The sequence below is a fragment of the Sus scrofa genome, chromosome 7 (genome assembly GCF_054392235.1).
Source record: "Sus scrofa isolate SSC_HxYL_T2T_F1_AM1 chromosome 7, Sscrofa_HxYL_maternal_Yorkshire_Landrace_v2.0, whole genome shotgun sequence".
Classification (NCBI taxonomy): domain Eukaryota; kingdom Metazoa; phylum Chordata; class Mammalia; order Artiodactyla; family Suidae; genus Sus; species Sus scrofa.
The window spans coordinates 89,436,903-89,456,930 of NC_139389.1; the positions used below are offsets into that span (position 1 = coordinate 89,436,903).

General features: G+C 33.6%; 3 protein-coding genes across 6 annotated transcripts in view; 2 read left to right on the forward strand and 1 right to left on the reverse strand.

The window, feature by feature from the left end:
- The window catches only part of LOC100153496 (olfactory receptor 4M1-like), a 231,804-nt gene that overhangs the window by 157,616 nt on the left and 54,160 nt on the right, over positions 1-20,028 (forward strand). The gene's annotated exons all lie outside the window — the stretch shown is intronic.
- Positions 12,434-15,029, forward strand: LOC100517104 (olfactory receptor 4F6-like). Its single transcript, XM_084967002.1, has one exon. The coding sequence runs from the start codon at positions 12,434-12,436 to the stop codon at positions 13,370-13,372; it is 939 nt and encodes a 312-aa protein (XP_084823128.1). The 3' UTR covers positions 13,373-15,029.
- On the reverse strand, positions 15,145-18,189 carry LOC146401752 (olfactory receptor 4K3-like). Its single transcript, XM_084967005.1, has one exon. It carries the CDS (start codon positions 17,552-17,554, stop codon positions 16,649-16,651), a length of 906 nt encoding a protein of 301 aa, XP_084823131.1. The 5' UTR covers positions 17,555-18,189; the 3' UTR covers positions 15,145-16,648.

The following is a 20,028-nucleotide window of genomic DNA, read 5'->3' on the forward strand; positions in this document are numbered from 1 at the left end:
TTAGACTCCCTGAGATTGGATATTGGTTTAGAGGACAGTTTGAAGGAGTATAATCTCTGAAATTTAAAAAAAAACAAAAAAAACAAAAAAAACAAAACAACAACAACAAAAAAAAAAACCTTTGTACTGCAATAAGGTATTTCTGAAGAGCTGGTAATGTTTTATTTCTTTTCTTAGGTGGTGATTGCCTGACCATTTTCATTTTTGACAGTTCACATAACTGCAGTTATGATTTCCTTACTTTTTGCTTTTCCAGCTCATCCTCGCCCACTATTTCTCCCACTCTCTGGCTCAGAAATAATGTACCTCTTCAAGTATGAATAGCAATCAGCAAGGAGCCAGTTTGAGACTATGCAAGACATATAAATTCATAAAGCAGAAGGAAGTTTGAGCTTGTAATTAGTCACTAGACAAGTTTGAAATTATAGCAGAAACACTCTAAGATACTTCTGGTTTCACTTTGACAGAAGAATTTTTAATTTATCACTAACATTTTTACAATAGGAAAAATAGTAGTACTGGACACTGAAAAATCAGTGGCTTTTTTGTGCCTCTGAGATAACTGAGGTCATGAGGGAAACTGTGCCCACCCCCTGCCCCAGCCACCTACAGAGAGATAGACAGAGAAGCCACATTTCTCATAATAATTCTTGACATCTTTTTAGTTCATTAGGCAATAGAATTTTGAACAGGCAAATTGTCAAGACTTAAAATTAAGAACGCACAGGTTTGGCCTCCAAAGAGAGTATTCTTCTAAAGTCAGACATGAGGTTTTAACATTTAAAAACATTTCATATTTGTTAACAAATAGAAGGTAGTCAATCAACTCTGACTAAAAGAATGAACCAATGCTACCTACTTCCACACTAATCATGTTTTGTTGTACATATCCCTTAGACATTTCTCACTCTAAAAGGCATAGGCATGTATCATGCATTATGTTTAGGGCTGTTTTCATAATCCAATACTAACTGATTCCTTAAAAAAATGTGTTTAATGTCATGGATATCCAATTATTGATATATTTGTTACCTTCTTTGAATTTCCTTTATTTCTTGTATTATGAAGGGTGGATTATCAGACTGTTCCAATTTAGTTAATTTGACAATTGAAATTGTTTAAATCAGTGATTATTGAAATGTATTGCTCAACAGCAGTGGATAATGAGTAAATTATTTTACTTTCCAAGTACTGTTCTACCATTAAATATGTATTCCAAATTAAAGTTCACAAGGAAAAGCTACATTAATTACACACAGACACTTTTATAAGAAGAGACTTTAGAAATTATCTTAATATTATTTTATGATATGGCAATTCTATTCCATGGTTATTCATTTCTGCTTTAATGCTTCCAGTGACAGAAAGCTCATTCTTTAACCATAATGATTTTTGAAAGATAGTATATGAACATTTTGTTCTTCTAGTCACTAAAATTTAATTAGTTAATTTTTTAGACTTCATTTTTAAGGGACTAATTTCTATCATTGCTTACTCATTTAATCATTCACTTTGAATAAACATGATTTTAAAAATAACACTTGCATTCCTATACACTGAAAATGAAAGATCAGAAAAGAAATTAAGGAAATAATCCCATTTACCATTTCATCGAAGAAAATAAAATACCTAAGAATAAACCTACTTAATGAGTGAAAAGACCTGTACTCTGAAAACTGTAAGACACTGATGAAGGAAACAGACAATGTCAAAAACAGATGAAAGATATACTGTGTTCTTGGATTGGAAGACTCAATATCATTAAAATGACTATACTATCCAAGGCAATCTACAGATTTAATGCAATTCCTATTAAATTACTGACAACCTTTTTCCCAGAACTAGAACAAGAAATTTTTAGATGTTTAAGGAAACATAAAAGACCCAGAATAGCCAAAGCAATCTTTAGAAAGAAAAACAGCTGAAGGAATCAGGATTCCAGACTTTAGGCTATATTAGAAAGCTGCAATCATCAAAACAATATGGTATTGGCACAAAAATAGAAATACAGATGAATGGAATAGCATATAAAGCCCAGAAATAAGTCCACGTACATACAGTCCATTAATCTCTGACAAAGGAGGCAGAAATATACAATGGAGGAAACACAGTCTCTTCATAAGTAGTGCTGGGAAAACTGGACAAGTATATGTAAAAAGGTTGAAATTAGAACATTCTCTAACATTACACAAAAATGAACTCAAAATGGATAAAGGGCATAAATATGAGGCCAGATACTATAAAACTCCTAAAGGAAAGCACAGGCAGAAACTCTTTGACGTAAATTGTAGCAATGTCTTTTTTGATCCACCTTCTAGTGTAATGAAACTAAAAACAAAAATAAATTAATGAAACTCAATTAAACTTAAAAGTTTTTGCACAGTAAAGGAAAACATTAAAACAACAGCAATGGAAAGACAACCCACACAATGGGAGAAGATATTTGGAAATGAATGACCAAAAAGGGACTAATCTCCAAAATATACAAACAGCTCATAAGGTTTATATATGTATATACATATATATAACCAATGTATATATATAACTGATATGTGTGTGTGTGTATATGAAACCAATCCAATTGAAAGTGATCAGAAGATCTAAATAGACGTTTCTCTAAAGAAGACAAGTAGATGGCCAAAAAACACATGAAAAGATGTTGAACATCATGAATTACTAGAGAAATGCAAATCAAAACTACAATGAGGTATCACCTCACACCAGTTAGAATGGCCATCATCAAAAAGCCTACAAATAATAAATCCTAGAGAGGGTGTGGAGGAAAGGGAACCCTCCTACTCTGTTGGTGGGAATGTAAATTGGTACAACCACTGTGGAGAACAATATGGAGATTCCTTAAAAATAACTACATATAGAACTACTATGTTATCCTTCAATCCCAATCCTGGGCATATACCTAGAGAAAACCATAATTCCAAAAGTTATTTGCACCCCAGTGTTCATTTCAGCACTATTTCCAATAGCCAAGACATGGAAGCAACCTAAATTTCCATCAACAGAAGAATGAATAAAGAAGATGTGGTGCATATATCTAAAATGGAATATTGGAGTTCCCATTGTGGCTCAGCAGTAATGAACCCGACTAGTATCCATGAGAATGTGGATTTGATCCTTGGCCCTGCTCAGTGGCTTAAGGGTCTAGCATTGTCATGGCTGTGGCACAGACTGGCAGCTGCAGCTCTAATTTGACACCTAGTATGGGAATTACCATATGCTTCACCAGCAGACCTAAAAAGAAAAAAGAAAACAAAAGGCATATTATTCAGTCATAAAAAATAAATAATGTCATTTGAAGCAATATGAATGGACCTAGAAATTATCTACTAAGTGAACTGAGTCTGATAAAGACAAATATCATATGAGATCACTAATATGTGGATTCTAATAAAATGTCACAAATAAACTTACTCACAAAACAAGAACAGACACAAAGATTTTGAAACCAAACTTAGGGTTACCAAAGAGGAAACAGTAGGGTGAGGGGTAAATTAGGAGGTTTGGATTAAAATATACACACTACTATATATAAAATAGACTAACAACAATTTCCCTACTGTATAGCAGTACAGTGTAATACTCAGTACTGTGTAATAACCTATATGGGAAAGGAATCTGAAAAGGAATGGATGTATGTATATGTATAACTGATTCACTTTGCTATACTCCTAAAACTAACACAACATTTTAAGTCAACTATATTCCAATACAATTTAAAATTTAAAAAAGTAAAAAAAATATATGCTAAGTTATACGTTTAAGGCTATGAGATTTTAAAAGACCATTAGAAAATGCAACAAACCCAAATAGTCATCAGTGGATTAATGTTAGTAAAAATGAACTGAAATTGATGAATATAGATCTGTTATTTTCAATATGCAAAGATACTATTAATATATTAGAATAAAAACCTCAAGCTGCAAAATTATATATATATATATAAAATCCCATATTTGTAAAGAAAAATATGAAAATACAAATAATGCAAAATAGAATGATAGGTATTTCAATATTCCTCCTCATGCTTTTCAGAATTTCTATAAAGTCATAAACATTTATTACTTATAAAAAATAACACTTAACTTTTCGTGTTCTCTGGGCCTAAGAGATTTTTAAACAATTAACTCACAAAATTTCTCAGCTACTTTTCAGCTCTCCAGATTAGACTTTATAAAAAGTGGCATACTACTTAGTAAACAGGAAATAATTTATTGCAGTTTCATTAGCATCAATTAATTTTGCATATTTCTTTCAGCTGAAACCATGTGTTTAAAAGGGATTCTTGTTATCACTTTGAATGCCTATGATGAAGGTGTGTGAGACTGAATTTATATTTGCCAGATTTCTTTTCTGAGAAGCATTTCAGACATTTAGTATGTCTGGCATTAGGGCAGAATCTCATGGTTAGGTTATATGGGTTCTTTTCTCTGTCCTGCTACCAGTCTTAAGTGAATCATGTGCTGTAAGTTCTCATTTTTAATCTATTAAGTCAGAAAATATTACTCTTTAACCTCATAACCTTGCTATAAATGTGAGGAATTGTCATATTTTCATATAAACCTATGAGCCCCTGTTGATATGCTGTCACAATGACAGACAAAAGAGATAGAACAGTAAAGTGGTTAATTGCATGATCTTTGAAATCAGATGGATCTGGATTTGAGTCTTGGCTCCACAATCAGAAGGATGACATTGACCAAGTTACTTATTTCATCTGATACTTAACTTCACTAACATAGGAATGCATGTACAGAATTTCCCAATTAAGCTTTTTCATTGTGAATATGCTTTATAATTGAATTTTAAACTAGGCTTACTAAATGGGTTAAGAGCTATTCCCGGTTCGCCGCAATTGGTTTCAAAGTTTATAGACATTCCATTACCTGGAAACATTGATTCTCCTCCAAGGAACACTCAGGTGTACTTGGTTGCACAAATCTTTGTTTTGCTTTAATTGAACTCTGCAGCAGACTTCTCATACTTCATCTTTCTTCAGACCATGGAGATTCTAAGGCAGAATTCCCATGTTGAATGAACTGAGGACTCTTAGGTCACCAAAGTATCAAGTGGTCACTAGGAACTGATGCTTGTGCTGGAGCAGCTCTAACTTACTCTAACTGTCCCAATAATAATCACCGGGCATCAGTATGGAAATATCTTTTAAATGAATCAAGCATATCTGAAGATATTGCTTTCTTCTAACTTATTTTCTTCATTTTTTGTTTGGTCTGGTGAGTGAGAAAGATAAAATTAAAGATCGTAGTCTACTAAAATTCAGAATTTTAAATTTCTCTATTTTCAGTTCCACAAATGTATATTGAATACCTTCTAGATGGCCAGCTTTTAGAAGGGAAAGTTAAAACTTAATTCATGCTGTATGGGTTGTTTTCTATGTTTGGAATATACTATTGAAAGATTTTTTTGTGTCTAGATCATAGCATATTCCAAGAGGGACTTGAACAACTTGTACAGTTTATTTTTAGGTACACTGCTTTGGACTGTATCTGGAAGTTTTTTGAAAATTCATTAAGGCTAGAGCTGTTTTTTTCCTTCCGTTTCCCATACTTCTTGGGTCATATGAATTCTGCTGATTGTTTCTTTTTTTTTTTCTTTTTTCCAAGTGTATTTCACAGAGAACTGAATTTTCTACTCCAGGCTTGATATTATACCATTCTTGAAACTGTAAGAAAATCTAAGTGTGACTCTAGAAGTATTCTAGTTTATACGCATGTGGATAAGCTGGTGTAGGAGTGGTAAAGGAGTGAACAGGTAATGTTCTACCAACCATGTCAGGTTTATAAACACTGCTCTGGAAATAAAAATGTGTTGTGGACATGTCTCACTTGATAGAAATATATTTTAGGTCAGTTAATTATATACTTCAGTACCTTGGAAACATCATTATTTATTTAGGCATAGAGAAATTCATTTGAGGGTCACAAATCACTAGATTCAAAATTATTAGAATATATACTTTTACAGAAAAGTTGGTTTGTAGAAAGCATCAAAATTTCTCTGGTTGGTCAAAGAATCTTGTTGGACACAAGTCAGGGCCAGTGAGATTGGAGTCAGTAGGAGAATGAAGAGGAAACAGAAATGAGAGATACTTTCAGTGATTCTGCTTCCTCATTGCCAGGATACACTGTATCTCTTTGTAATACTGTATTTTATTCTTTCTTATCCTCACAGAATTAATTGAAGAAGGAAACAGAAACTTTGATTCCTCTGATCAAAAACATAAATTCAACATGCAAATTTGTTATAGAACTTTCAGAGTTTGATTTTTTTTTGCATCGGACAGACATTAAAGATGTTGATAAATGTTTATTACACACTTGTAACATTTCCTCAAGGGCATGAGCAATATATTTGGATATTATGAGTAGATCATAGACTTTTTAGTTATAGAGATTGTTTTTAGAAGACATCTCTTTACAAAGGCTTCTACAAATATGCAAATAAAGTCATCAGATAAAAACCACTAGGTATATAATCTATAATGACTTCAAATTTTTGGATAAATAAGTAAATCAACCAGAATAAAAAATGATTTTCAATGAGACTGTTTCAATCGGTCAGATACCATGTCTGTCAGTTAATATAAACATGGCAAAAATTACTTTTAGAAATTTTGGGGTGAGGGGAGAGTAGGAAGATATCATATTTGTTTAAATTATTTCTAACCTGTATTAAAAAGATAAAGGAGTAATAATATCAGGGGAAGACTCATTCAAGGAATTAAAGACAAAAGGCTGGGTATACCTTTATAAATGATTTGATTATTTTGAACTACTCAAGATAAATAGAAAAAAAGAGTGATGAATAGTGTAAAACAGCTGGATAGTGACAATTTTCTATTTATTTTTGATCATTTCATTTTTTATTGAGGAAGACACAATTTTCATATATAGCAATAGCTAACACTATACATTTGCATGAGAAGTGTGCATTGAGATAAGTATGAGTATTCGTAGAAGGAAGTGGAAGATAATTCCATAGTTCAGGTCAGAGATGGTTTTAAGAGATGAAGAAAAGTACTTAGTGTGCTGATGGTGACTGAGTAATATTACCAGGTCATTGCTTGTACATTGCCAGCAATACTCACAACTTCTGCTTCAGTCATTTCTAGCCCCCGCTTCATTTAATAAGAATAAAATGATTCATTAGAAGCAAGCAGTGTGGCTCTAAGCTGCAGTGAGAAGTGCTTTAGGATATGAGGTCTAAAAATTCCCTGAACTGATATGTTTCAGAGATGAATGGATAGATAGGAATTAAGGTTGTTGTAGAGGTAGCTGCAGCATAATGTAGTGTACTTCTTAAGAAAAAAAAAAATAGGACATAAATATTTAGTCAGACAAATGTTTAGCTAATAAATAAGAAAGTAGAACTCACCTGGAAAATGAGGTGCATAGAGGGAGTGTCAACTCAACACCAGTGTTCAGGACTCAGCCCCACTGTCGGTGTATCCCAACCTCTCAATGATGTGGATTTAGGCAGTAGACCCTGAGGGCAGCCTCCTTAGCACAACAGGTTCCAACAGGGCTGCTCACTTGTTAGGTCCCTCTCTTTTCTGACTTGCTGCTGCATGTTATTCTGTGGGAAATAATTTTAGCAGTACTCCCCCCTATCAATTATTTTTTATTAAAATTAATTTAAATAAGATACACATGTATACTTCAAAAGTCATCTTGGATTTATACTATTTCTTTGAATGAACCTTCCTCAAACTTGGATTTAGTTTCTTGGCTTAGGATAAAGTGATGGGTAAATTGTGAGGGATTAATTTACCCTGAAAGATGCTTAAGACAATTTGGGGATTAGTAAAATCAAAATTCTTCTATGAGCAGGATCAAAACTATAAAGCAAAATATTACAAACCAAGAAAATATTATCATCAGATCATACCTCCACTTATCCCTCTATCCATACACTCATAAATATTTATTGAACACTTAGTACAGGCCAGAATTTGTTAATAGGATACTGTCTGTCCTTTGGGAACTCATAGATGTGGTGAGTGATGTACAAGATAGTCAAATGTCAATTACGAAGTAGTGTCCTAAACATTGTACTTGCATAACATAATATGACAGCATAAAGGAATAGGGTCAATTGCAGCTGGAAGAAAGAAGTATTGCATGAATTGTACTTACAGCTGAGAGGCAGTCAGAGCATAAAAGTGCATATGTCACTGTAGTCATAACAAACAACAAAGCAAACTAGCATGAACAAATAAAAACAGGATTATCCGAGTAGTTCAAGAAAATCAGTGTGTACTTTGCAGGGGTAAGGAAGAATCAAGGTGTGAAGCTGGGGATAGACAGAGGATACAGATCGCTTATATGAAGGAATCTGAAATTTTGTGAAGAAGTAAAAATTACTGAAGGAGTTTAGGCAGAACTGTAAACAATCAGGTGACCGTCATAGAAACTGCCTTCTTTCTTTTTCTTTTACTCTCTCAATAGCTTACCTATTTATTTTTTCTCCTGTTTTTCCTCTTTTAATAAAAAGTCATTTCTATTCTTAATCAGTCAAGAAATATGTCAGTTCTCTCTCTCTCTCTAACACGCACACACACCTCCAGAAAAAGATGATGTTTAAAACATAAAAATGCTAAAGGTTGGACATCGAATGGGCCCCTTGCTGAGAATTTTTGTTGTACTGATAATTTTGATTTGTGATGAAATGATTACCTAGTAGGAAAGCTTCATTTTTTTTTCATTATTTGTGCTATGTTTCTTTATTTAACAGGCTTAACATCTTGAATTTTTATTTTTGTGTTTTGGGTAATTTATGATTTTTATTAACAAATGTTAATTTCTTGTAAAAAGTATCTAAAATGCATAAGTAATGATTTTAGGAATTTAAAGTCACATATATTCATTCACATTTTACTGTATTAATAATTATTAAAGCTAGACATTTGTTCTTTAAGATGTTTTTATGTACATACACACAGAATCATATTATGGATTTTATTCTTCAAAATTTTTCACTTTAGGCCTCTGTTATATAGGACTATGTTATTGTATTTAATAGCTATGTAGTATTTCATTATATTGATGAATTATAATTGGATTTTAAATTCTCTATTAATGTATATTTTGGTTGTTTACAATTCATTGCTATTGCTTTTGAATATATGGATATATATGTATATTTGTGTGTGTGGAAGTAGAGCTATGGCATTTTCTTTGGTTATATAATACATCCTCCATAAATTTAACCTTCAGTTCAAGGTTAGGGGCCTCAGGAAACTCTGTTATTATCTTGATTTGGACATCTTAAATCCTAATAAATATTACTACTTCTGGCTATCTTCAACCATGTATAAGAATTCTTATTGTAAGGACCCCTTTGAATACACTGGGACTGATATATATATATATAGATTTTTTTTTGTCTTTGTTAATGTTAGAAAAACAAAGCAAAGCTATTTTTAAAAATTGCATTTCCTTAATGATTGGTTAGCTTATCTTTGAATGAGTTTAATTGTCATTTGTAGTTTTTCTATCATAATTTACTTTGTTGTGTATTTTTATTTTTAATTGAAACTCCCCTTTATGGAGTCTTGAGTCTCTGAGTCTTTTAAGACAGTTCTTTCCTCATCATCTATACTGCGATCATACTGAATATACACTCTGCATTTCACCATATGTATCTTTAAAAATCCACGCACTCATGATCAAGCTATAAAAACAGCTGGCAGTGCCTTGTACGTTATATCCATTGTCATTCACCTCAGTGATTGTCCCATTTTCTCTGATTCAGTTCTGCTCTAATTTCCCCAGTTATAATCTATAAAACTCTCTATTCAGTGCTCTTTTATCAGGGCCTCCTAGCATCACCCATAATGTTTTGTTTTGCCTGTAATCTTTGCTCTGTCTCCATAACTCTCATAGTGCCCATTCCTGCCTGGTCTAGTTGCCCTCATCTATTCTTGGCTGTAGTGCTTCCATGGTTCTCCCACTTTCTTATGTGCCACAGGGTTGTGCCCAAACTGGACCCTGAGTATGATGTAGAGTGGCAAAGAGGGACATGAAGTCATGAGAAAGAATGATTGTTGGTGGTGAAGACCTGTAGGAAAGCTTGACGGTGGTAGTTTGGAGAACCCAAGCTGCTTAATTCAGGTGCAGAATAAGCATTGGTAATGTTTGTTTGTGAAAAGGAAAAGTAGTTTAGAAAATCTAATAAAGGGGAAAAATATAATTAATTTATTAGTTAGAACCATTTAAAATTGATATTTGACTTTTTTTTTTCTTTTTTTGGCCATGCTTGTGACATGCAGAAGTTCCAGGGTCAGGGTTTGAATCTGTGCCAGAGCTGCAACCTGAGCCATGGTAGTGACAACACTGGATCCTTAACCCATGACACCACCAGGGAACTCCAGTTATTTGATTTTTTTTTAATCTAATGAAATACCAATTTCATATGATTCCAACTCTAATTTATATATATTTATACACACACACACTCAGCAATATGTTGCTTATCTTTATTTCACTTTTCTAGGCTTAAGTTTTTAAAATTTTGATTTCGATACATTTTCTTTTGTAAGCTGCTTTTTTAAATTAAAGGTTCATTATAAACACGTTTTATGATTTTTACTACAAACGAGGTTGAGCACATTTCCAAGTTGGATGAACTGTTGTAATTTAATTCCTTATTGTTTGGATTTAGGTTATTTCCAATTTTCAGTTTTTCATAAATAATTACATAACATTTACCACTGTAATAGCTAAGTGTTTTAGCTCATCTGTTGTTATCACCTTAATTTTTTTTCTTGTAATGAGGGTCTTAGGTATAAGGTAATTTAAAAATATTTGACATATATTTTGAAATTGGTGTTCTGGAGAAGGTGTAAAAATGTGTACTCTGAGTTACAGAATATGAGAAAACGTGTTTCCGCACAGCCTCACTAAGTTACTCATTTTTTTAACTTTGATAGTTTTCTACAAATGTAACAATATCTCCCCATTTTTTATTTACAATTCCTTAATCACTAATGAATTTGACTAGTTTTCATATATTGACTACATGGATTTCATATTTGGCTACAATCTTTTTGTGTTTGTTCATATTAAATTTGATTTACTATTATCTTTGATGACTATTTTCTCACATTAAAAATTTGATATGGAAGGGGGAATTCCCGTCATGGCTCAGTGGTTAGCAAAACCGACTAGGAACCATGAGGTTGCAGGTTTGATCCCTGGCCTTGCTCAATGGGTTAAGGATCTGGCGTTGCCCTGAGCTGTGGTATAGGTCGCAGACGTGGCTTGGATCCCACGTTGCTGTGGCTCTGGCGTAGACCAGCAGCTACAGCTCCGATTAGCCTGGGTACCTCCATATGCTGTGTGATAGGCTCAAGAAATGGCAAAAAGACAAAAAAAAAAAAATTGATACGGAAGATTTAGATTTTTGAATCTGAAAGTGTCATTTTTTTCCTGCGTGATTTGCACATGTGGGAATATGCTTAGAAGGGTATTTTTTCACATAAAGGATTATCTAAAAATAAGCCTCTGTTTCTTGTATGTTTCTATTTCTTTTATTTTTATTTAAATAACCAATAAAAACTCATTTTAGTTACTGTCTTAAGGTAAGGAATTCAGTTTATTTTTGCCAACTTTGGTAAGCTGTGTCAACACCATTTACTGACAAATTTATTCTTTTCTATACTGATTTGATATGATCTTTTGATACACTCCTAATTTGTCTCCCCCCCAAATTCATCTATTACATTCTTCATTTTGAAGCTACTATAAACTTTTTAAGCACAAATATAATATGTCGTTTTTCTGCCTCACTTTCTATCATTTCTAAAATATGAACTAAATTCTTTTCATGCCATAGAATTTTACCTGATGAATCCCTTCCTGGTTTTCTTTGATTAATTACAAACCGTTCTGTTTCTTCATGCTTCACAGTATTTCCCATGCCTTCTGTATATGTAGATCACTCTTCCTATTCTTCCTCACTTTATTCCTCATTTAGATCTTAGCACAAAGGTCTTCTTCTAGAGAAGATGGCACTGCTGTGAGCGCTTTTATTTCCCCTAACAGTTTGTTCTTTTCTTCAAATATATTACCACCATTGTAATCATCTAGTTATGTGATTAGTTATTTAATGCGTAGCTTCATGACTAGTCTATAATCTGCATTATGACAGGCTATGCATCTTAATACCAGAATGAAGTACAATGTCAAAAACATGGGAAGTCTTCATGTGAACTGTTCAATGAGTGTGTGTAAATTAATAAACAGTTGTAAGACTTTTGCAGAGAACTCTGTGAACAGGGTGAAGACTTTTCTTTACCATAAGAATTTGAAATGTAATGAAGTCTACTTCTATCAGTAGTTTTGGTACTTTCTTTTATAATTATTTTTATTTGTTCCTTTCAGGTAACACAAAGTCAATGCATAAAGCAAATTACTCTTCAGTGTCTGAATTTGTGTTCCTGGGACTTTCTCCCTCCAGGCCAGTACAGGATTTCCTCCTTGCCTTCTCTACAGTGTGTTATGGAACAATTGTTCTAGGGAACCTCCTTGTTGTGTTTGCAGTGATCTTTGACCCTCATCTACATTCCCCCATGTACTTCCTTTTAGCCAACCTCTCCTTTATTGATTTGTGTTTTTCTACCTTAACAGTTCCTAAGACACTTTCTGATCTGTGCTCTGGGCGCAAAACCATATCCTTTCAGGGGTGTGTCTTCCAGATATTTGTCCTTCACATCCTGGGTGGATCTGAGATGGTGCTGCTTACTGCCATGGCCCTAGATCGATATGTGGCCATATGTAAGCCCCTGCATTACCTGACCATCATGAGCCCCCGGATGTGCCTTTTGCTTCTGTGTGGTGCTTGGGCTATTGGCCTCATTCACGCAGTGGTCCAGGTAGCTTTTGTGGTCCATCTGCCGTTTTGTGGTCCTAATGAAATAGATAGCTTTTACTGTGATCTTCCTCGGTTTATCAAACTTGCCTGCATAGACACCTACAGAATGGAATTCATGGTTACCGCCAACAGTGGGTTCATTTCTATGGGCGCCTTCTTCTTACTGATTGTCTCCTATGTTTTCATCCTGGTGACGGTATGGAAACGCTCCTCAGGCAGTTTGTGCAAGGCTCTCTCTACTCTGTCGGCTCACATCAGTGTGGTGATTTTGTTCTTTGGGCCATGCATCTTTGTTTACATGTGGCCATTTCCCACGGTGCCGGTGGACAAGTTCCTTGCCATTTTGGACTTTATGATTACGCCCCTCCTGAATCCTGCCATTTACACATTGAGAAACAAGGACATGAAGATGGCAGTGAGGAGACTGAGTAGTCAGCTCCTGAGCTGGCAGAAGATCTCCTAAATAACTCCTGACAGCACAAGTTACTTTAAGAAAATGTTAATACAAATTTCTGATATAATTACACAAAATTTGGGGCTTTTTTCCCTGAAGTCACCGTTTTATTATATTTAGACTAAATCACTGATTATGAGGTTACACTGAATCATCCAAATAACCTTCTTGTTGGCAAGTTGTTTGACAGTTGAATTAAAGTCTCAGGAAATGTTTGGGGGAAGTTTTTGAAAAAGCCTAGATATTACAGACTTGGCATCTGCTGAAATTATGGCTTTAGACACAACTGCCTGGATTCAATTAACTAACTGAATTTGATTAATACAATTAACTTAGAAATAATATACTCAAACTTTTGAAGGAACTATGAAATATTTAACACTCTACTCCTTTGATTTAAATCCCAGATATGATTTATTAAATTTATAATTTTTTGAAATTTAAAAATTTTGTGAGAGAGGATTTAAAGCCTGGAGAAAAAAAAAACAAGTGTAACAAATGGAGTTGACAGAGGATGGATCATGTATTATAATAAGAGGAGATTGACAGATGGTGGGAGGGAAAACGTAATGAAAGCCTCATGTTTCTAGTATGTTTCATGTGTTTGGCCTGTGGCTACTACTCTCACCCTGGCTTATCTCACTTATCATGGGCTTAAGTCATCTCCACTTGGCCTAGGGAAGGATAATTTATGTATATGTTTCTATTTCATACTTTTTGAAATAGTGACTTAATCTGTTCAGAAAATATTCCTCAAATGTCAGAAGATTTTGATCTGATATATCATGACTGGTATTATTATCCATCAACTGCCCTGTCCAAATTTTTGCTGGCTATTTTTCTCTAGCAACTTAAATAGCTCTTTTGTTGCTTAAAACATGGGTATGTTTGTGTATATGATCTGTAGATATTGTGAAACTAATTTAATTTATAGTTTGCTTTGGTAACTAGAAGATTGAGCCAAATTTACTGTCAAACTATGAAAGGAGCCTATATCCTGAGTATTTGTGACCCAAAGTTTTTTCAGGATTATGCAGTGTATTTTTATTTTTCCTTCTCATGATTATTTTGTTGCTTTCATTTGTATTTTTAATAAACTCTTCTTAGGTACATTATAGGGTAAAAGGAACAAATATAAAGCCATATTTCTGCTTGTGGAAATTGCCATACTTTTGAAAATAGCAGGAGAAAGGAGAATAAGACTAAGGTTCTAAGCTCAGAAGTTCTAGGACAAGACTGAACCACATGCAATCTTTCAGACTAAGGAGAAGGAGATTTATTAGACTCATAATTAAAACTTGGAATTAATAAAGCCAAGAAATAAGAACAAACCAGAAGTGTACTGAATCTTATCAAGTCTACAATCCACATTCAAATAGGCTCAGCACTTGATTGGATTGAAATGATCACACCTTTACCTTTTAGGCCTCATAGGGGAAAAGAGTAAATAGTTTCTGGAGGAATAATAAAGGCAAAGCTATATGATCTTTTATACACAATGTGTGAAACACAAAAAATTTTGGAACATGCAAAAAAGCAGGGATATGTAACTCACAATTAATATAAAATAGTTGATAGAAGCAAACCACAGATAGTTCAATTGTTGAAATTAGCAAAGGGTGTAAAATAAATCATACCATTAAAAATATTTAAAAATTGAAAAAAATGTAGAATTTATGTAGAGAAGTAAAATATCTAAGAAAGAATCAAGTGAGATTTTAGAGCTGAAAAATAAATATTTGACATCATGAATTTACGTATGTTTAAAACCAGACGGGACACAATAGAAAAAAGGATCAGTGGATTCAAAGACAAGTCAATATCCAAACTGGTGTACAGAGATATAAAATAGTTAAAAAATCAGAACAGATATGGATATATTCACACACCAATAAATAATTATTTTATTTGAGGGTTTATGCCTCAGACTCTCTGTGGGGAATGTTACAAAATACACAGAACCATGTCATCTTTAAAAAGCAGTATGAAATATGAAGTATATCTCGATTAATGGATTTTGGATAAGAGAATGTAAACTTTTTGTATACATTGTTTAATGTATGCAATGGATATTTTTATACAATGTATAATTTTGTATACAATGTATAATTTTTGAGGCCTGGAGTGGGAAGATTTAAGAAAGTTGTATTATTTGTAATAATGAATAATTCACAAACTGCATACATAATATAGTTTCTTACAAGCTATTTGAACACTGCAGTGAATTAAATGGATAGTTTATTCTAAAACTAGACTTTTTGGAGTTCTCTGTTGCACAGAGGGTTAAGGATCTGGCATTGTCCCTGCAGCAACTTGAGTTGCTGCTGTGGTGTGGTTTTGATCCCTGTCCTAGGAACTTCCAAATGCTTTGGACCAGCCAAAAAAAAGAAAAAGAAATAAATAAAATTTGACTTTTTGACCTACCTTAATAACACTTTCCCCATGTTCTTTTCTGATACAGATAAGGAACTGCCTAACCCATTTATATGTAGGCAAAATCTCCAAAGGTTGGTAATACATTCGTGTCTTTAATGTATATATTCTGAAGACAGTTACACTGTTTCAGAAATGACTGAAACATGACATTGAGGTAACAACACTCTCTCCACATTATGATTCTATTTTTTTTTTCTGAATGTGAGGGGGAATACTTAATGATTACCTTTATAGATATCTTTCCAGATAATGTAGCTAGAATGTAAATTAATAGACTATCAGTCTGTAAAAATAAAGATAACAATATTCATTGCTCTGACTTATTAAAAAAAGTTTTAGAGAGGATCTTGGTAAAATGCTTTGCTAAAAGAAATGCTTAGCAGGGAGTTCCTTGGTGGCCTAGCAGTTAAGGATCCAGTGTTGTCTCTTCTGTGGCTTAGTTTCAATCCCTGACCCTGGGAGCTTTTGCTGGTGCAGGCATGACCAAAAACAAAAGGTTAGCAAAATAGAAAATTTAAAGATATGGTAGTCAATGTTGAAGTAACAGTAACAATAGTCATAATTAAAATTAACATTATTATTAATTTCAGTTGTCCTGAGAACAACAACCAAAATTATAAAGATGGGCCAGATTTCCCAAATGGGAAATCATTTTGCATTCAGTGGTCAATAAAGGATTGTAGTATATTGTAGAATCGACACAGAACTTACATCTGGAGATACACATGATTTCCATATGTGAACTGAGGAACTCTTCCTAGTCCCAAGTAATTGGACAGGTGTGGCTAATTTAGGGAGCTCACAGTAGACATTCTGCTAATGTGAAATCCTGACTTTCATAGGCAAACATCATAGTCTCTTAATGGCAATTTTAATCTCTTTGTTTCTTAAAGTGTAAATGGCAGGGTTTAGGAGAGGTGTGATGACTGCATAAAAGACAGCAAGAAACTTGTCCACCCAGGTGATGCCCAGTGGACACAGATAGATGAAGATGCAGGGCCCAAAGAAGAGCACCACCACTGTGATGTGGGCAGTGCAAGTGGAGAGAGCCTTGGATGCCCCATCCTTAGACTGATGGCAGACAGTAAGCAGGATATAAGTGTAAGAGATCAGTAAGAGAGTGAAGCAGGTGGTTGCCAGTACCCCACTATCAGCATTTATCAACTTTTCTAGAATATAAGTGTCCATGCAGGCTAGCTTGATCACCAATGGAATATCACAGAAAAAGCTATCCAATTCTCTGGGTCCACAGAAGGGCAGTTTTATAATTATAGCTAGTTGGCTTATTGAATGCACAAAGCCAGTGATCCATGATGTCATCACTAGCCAAATACACATTTGTTTGTTCATGATGCTAGAGTAGTGGAGTGGCTTGCAGATGGCCACATAACGGTCGTAGGCCATTAGCACAAGCAGCACCATCTCAGACCCTCCAAGGAAATGTCCAAAAAAAATCTGACACATGCAACCCCCAAAAGAGATGGTCTTGTGTTCTTTGAGAAAGTCTGTGATCATTTTAGGGGTGATTACTGTGGAAAGGCAGAAGTCAATGAAGGAAAGATTGGCTAACAGGAAGTACATAGGGGAGTGGAGATGGAGGTCAGAAATAATTAGGAGCACAGTGAAGTTGTTGCCTAAAATGGTGATTAAATAAAGTAAAGGAAATACCAGTAGGAGAAAGGCCTGTAGCTCCCATGTATCACACAGCCCAAGAAGAATAAATTCAGACACCACTGTCTGGTTTACTTCTTCCATTTAGTTCAGTCTAAGTTTACCTAAAGAAAATATATTAAGAAATAGATTTTCTGAATAAACAGTCTGTGCATCAAGTGTTTTTCATATATTTCTAATGGATGTATGTATATTTATATAATCACTCTGTAAAAAAAAAAAATTGGTATTTTCAACATTTACACACTCACTCCATGGTCCAAAAATTTCACTCCCATTTGCATGCCCAGGATAAACACATGCCCAGGATAAACACTTGCATAGGTACACAGGGAGAAATTTACAATAATCAGGACAATAGAACTGTAACAAATAAAGTAAGACTATATAAAATGACATCACATGAGATCGGGCATGTTCAGATTGGTTTGGCCGTATTCAGGGAACTATACCCAGTCACTTGTGATGGAGCATGATGAAGGATAATGTGAGAAAAAGAATATGTATATGTATATACATGTGCATATACATACATATATATGTGACTGAGTCACTTTGCTGTACAGTAAAAATTGACAGAACACTAAATCAACTGTAATGGAAAACATAAAAATCATAAAGTAAAAAATAAAATGATGTCAATGTATTTTAGTAAAATATAGTAATGAAGGGAAAAAAAGGTCCAAAATGGATCCATATGGCATAATTTGTATAAAATTAAGAGCAAAAGAAAAATAACTATATTTTGCAGAAATATAAGTCATAAAACTGTATACAAAAAAATGAGGTGCTTGACCTCAGTTTTACAGAAGCTAAGTATTAGTGTGAGGATGAGCACATAAGCAGTTGTATATTTTTTTCACCTATTTGTGTTTTGTATTAGGTTGTGTTTTCATATATATCATTTTGTTATTAAATAAGCAAACAAAAAATGGGCATGGAAAATACTGTGAGGATATGCTATGAGTCAAGAATTATGGAGTTCCCGTCATGGCACAGTGGTTAACGTATCCGACTAGGAACCATGAGGTTGCGGGTTCGATCCCTGCCCTTGCTCAGTGGGTTAATGATCTGGCTTTGCTGTGAGCTGTAGTGTAGGTCGCAGACGCAGTTCGGATGCTGCGTTGCTGTGACTACAGCTCTGATTAGACCCCTAGCCTGGGAACCTCCATATGCCGCTGGTGCAGCCCAAGAAATGGCAAAAAGACAAAAAAAAAAAAAAAGAATTATGATAGGAATAATATATATACATTACTGGATAAAATAGATAATTAACAAGGACCAACTGTATAGCACAGGGAAATCTACTCAATAGGTTGAATAATCCATATGGGGAAAAAAAAATATATATATATATATATTTCCCATATAGATTATATCTGATTCACTTTGCCATACATATGAAACTAATACAAATTTGTAAGTCAATCATACATCAATAAAATTTTTTAAAAAGAAATTATGATCAATTCAGTACAGTGAATCTGAGGTAAAATAGCATTTTACAAAAAATGACATTTTTCTCCTGACGAATAGTCGATTTGCAAAAATTTCTGCCATTTGCAGCAATGTGGTTGGACCTAGAGAATATTACACTTAGTGAGATAAGAGAAAGACAGATACTGTTTGATATCACTTATGTGTGGAATCTAAAACATTAAAAATGACATTTTATTGTTTGAAGCTGATCAAAAGATAATTATTATACATAAATTTGAAAAACAAACTATATCACATTATTGAAGGGTAATAATATTTTGTTAGTGAATAAATAGGTTAGTAAGTGGATCCATTAAAAGAAAGATATTAATGCTAGTTTTGACAAAAGGACAAAACATTTTCACAACATAGTTAACTAAGTATAAGAGCAAATAAACTAATCAAGAAGAAAGTGGATAATAGTCAGTGGAAGCGTGAATGTTCCAGGCATACAGAATAAATAATGATCATCAGGAAGAAATGTGTTCTGTTCATAAAAGTCAAAGCTGTGTAAACTTCCATGGACATAGATAAGATATAAGTTGTCCATGGCTGTATGAAAAATAATCTTTGTATATGTAGTAGTTCTATTTTTGCTCTTGGCAGTCATTGCTTCAGGTATTGCTCTCCTTTAGTCTTGGTTTACCCTCAGTAAATTTATTTTATTAAATTTACCCTCTACAATTTATTTATTTATTTATTTAAAGATTTTTAATATTTTCCATTATAGTTGGTTTACAGTGTTCTGTCAATTTCTACTGTACAGCTGTTGTTGATTATATTGTTGTTGTTTAAGTCCATACAGTTATCAGATGACAGGGATGCAAATAAGAAACAGAATTAGAAAATGCTACACGTAAGAGGGTATTTTACTTTTTGCTAGTATGGTAAAATAAGAACTTATTGAATGTTTTCTTACTGTGTACTGTGATCACTTTTAACCATTTCAATGAAAAAGAAATAAACTATAATTGTTATACGTTAAACTAAAGAAGGCTATGCCTGATTTCTCACCGAATATTTTCTTTAAAAGTTGTTAATATATTTTAGTTGTTTTACAAAAGACAATAATTTAGTAC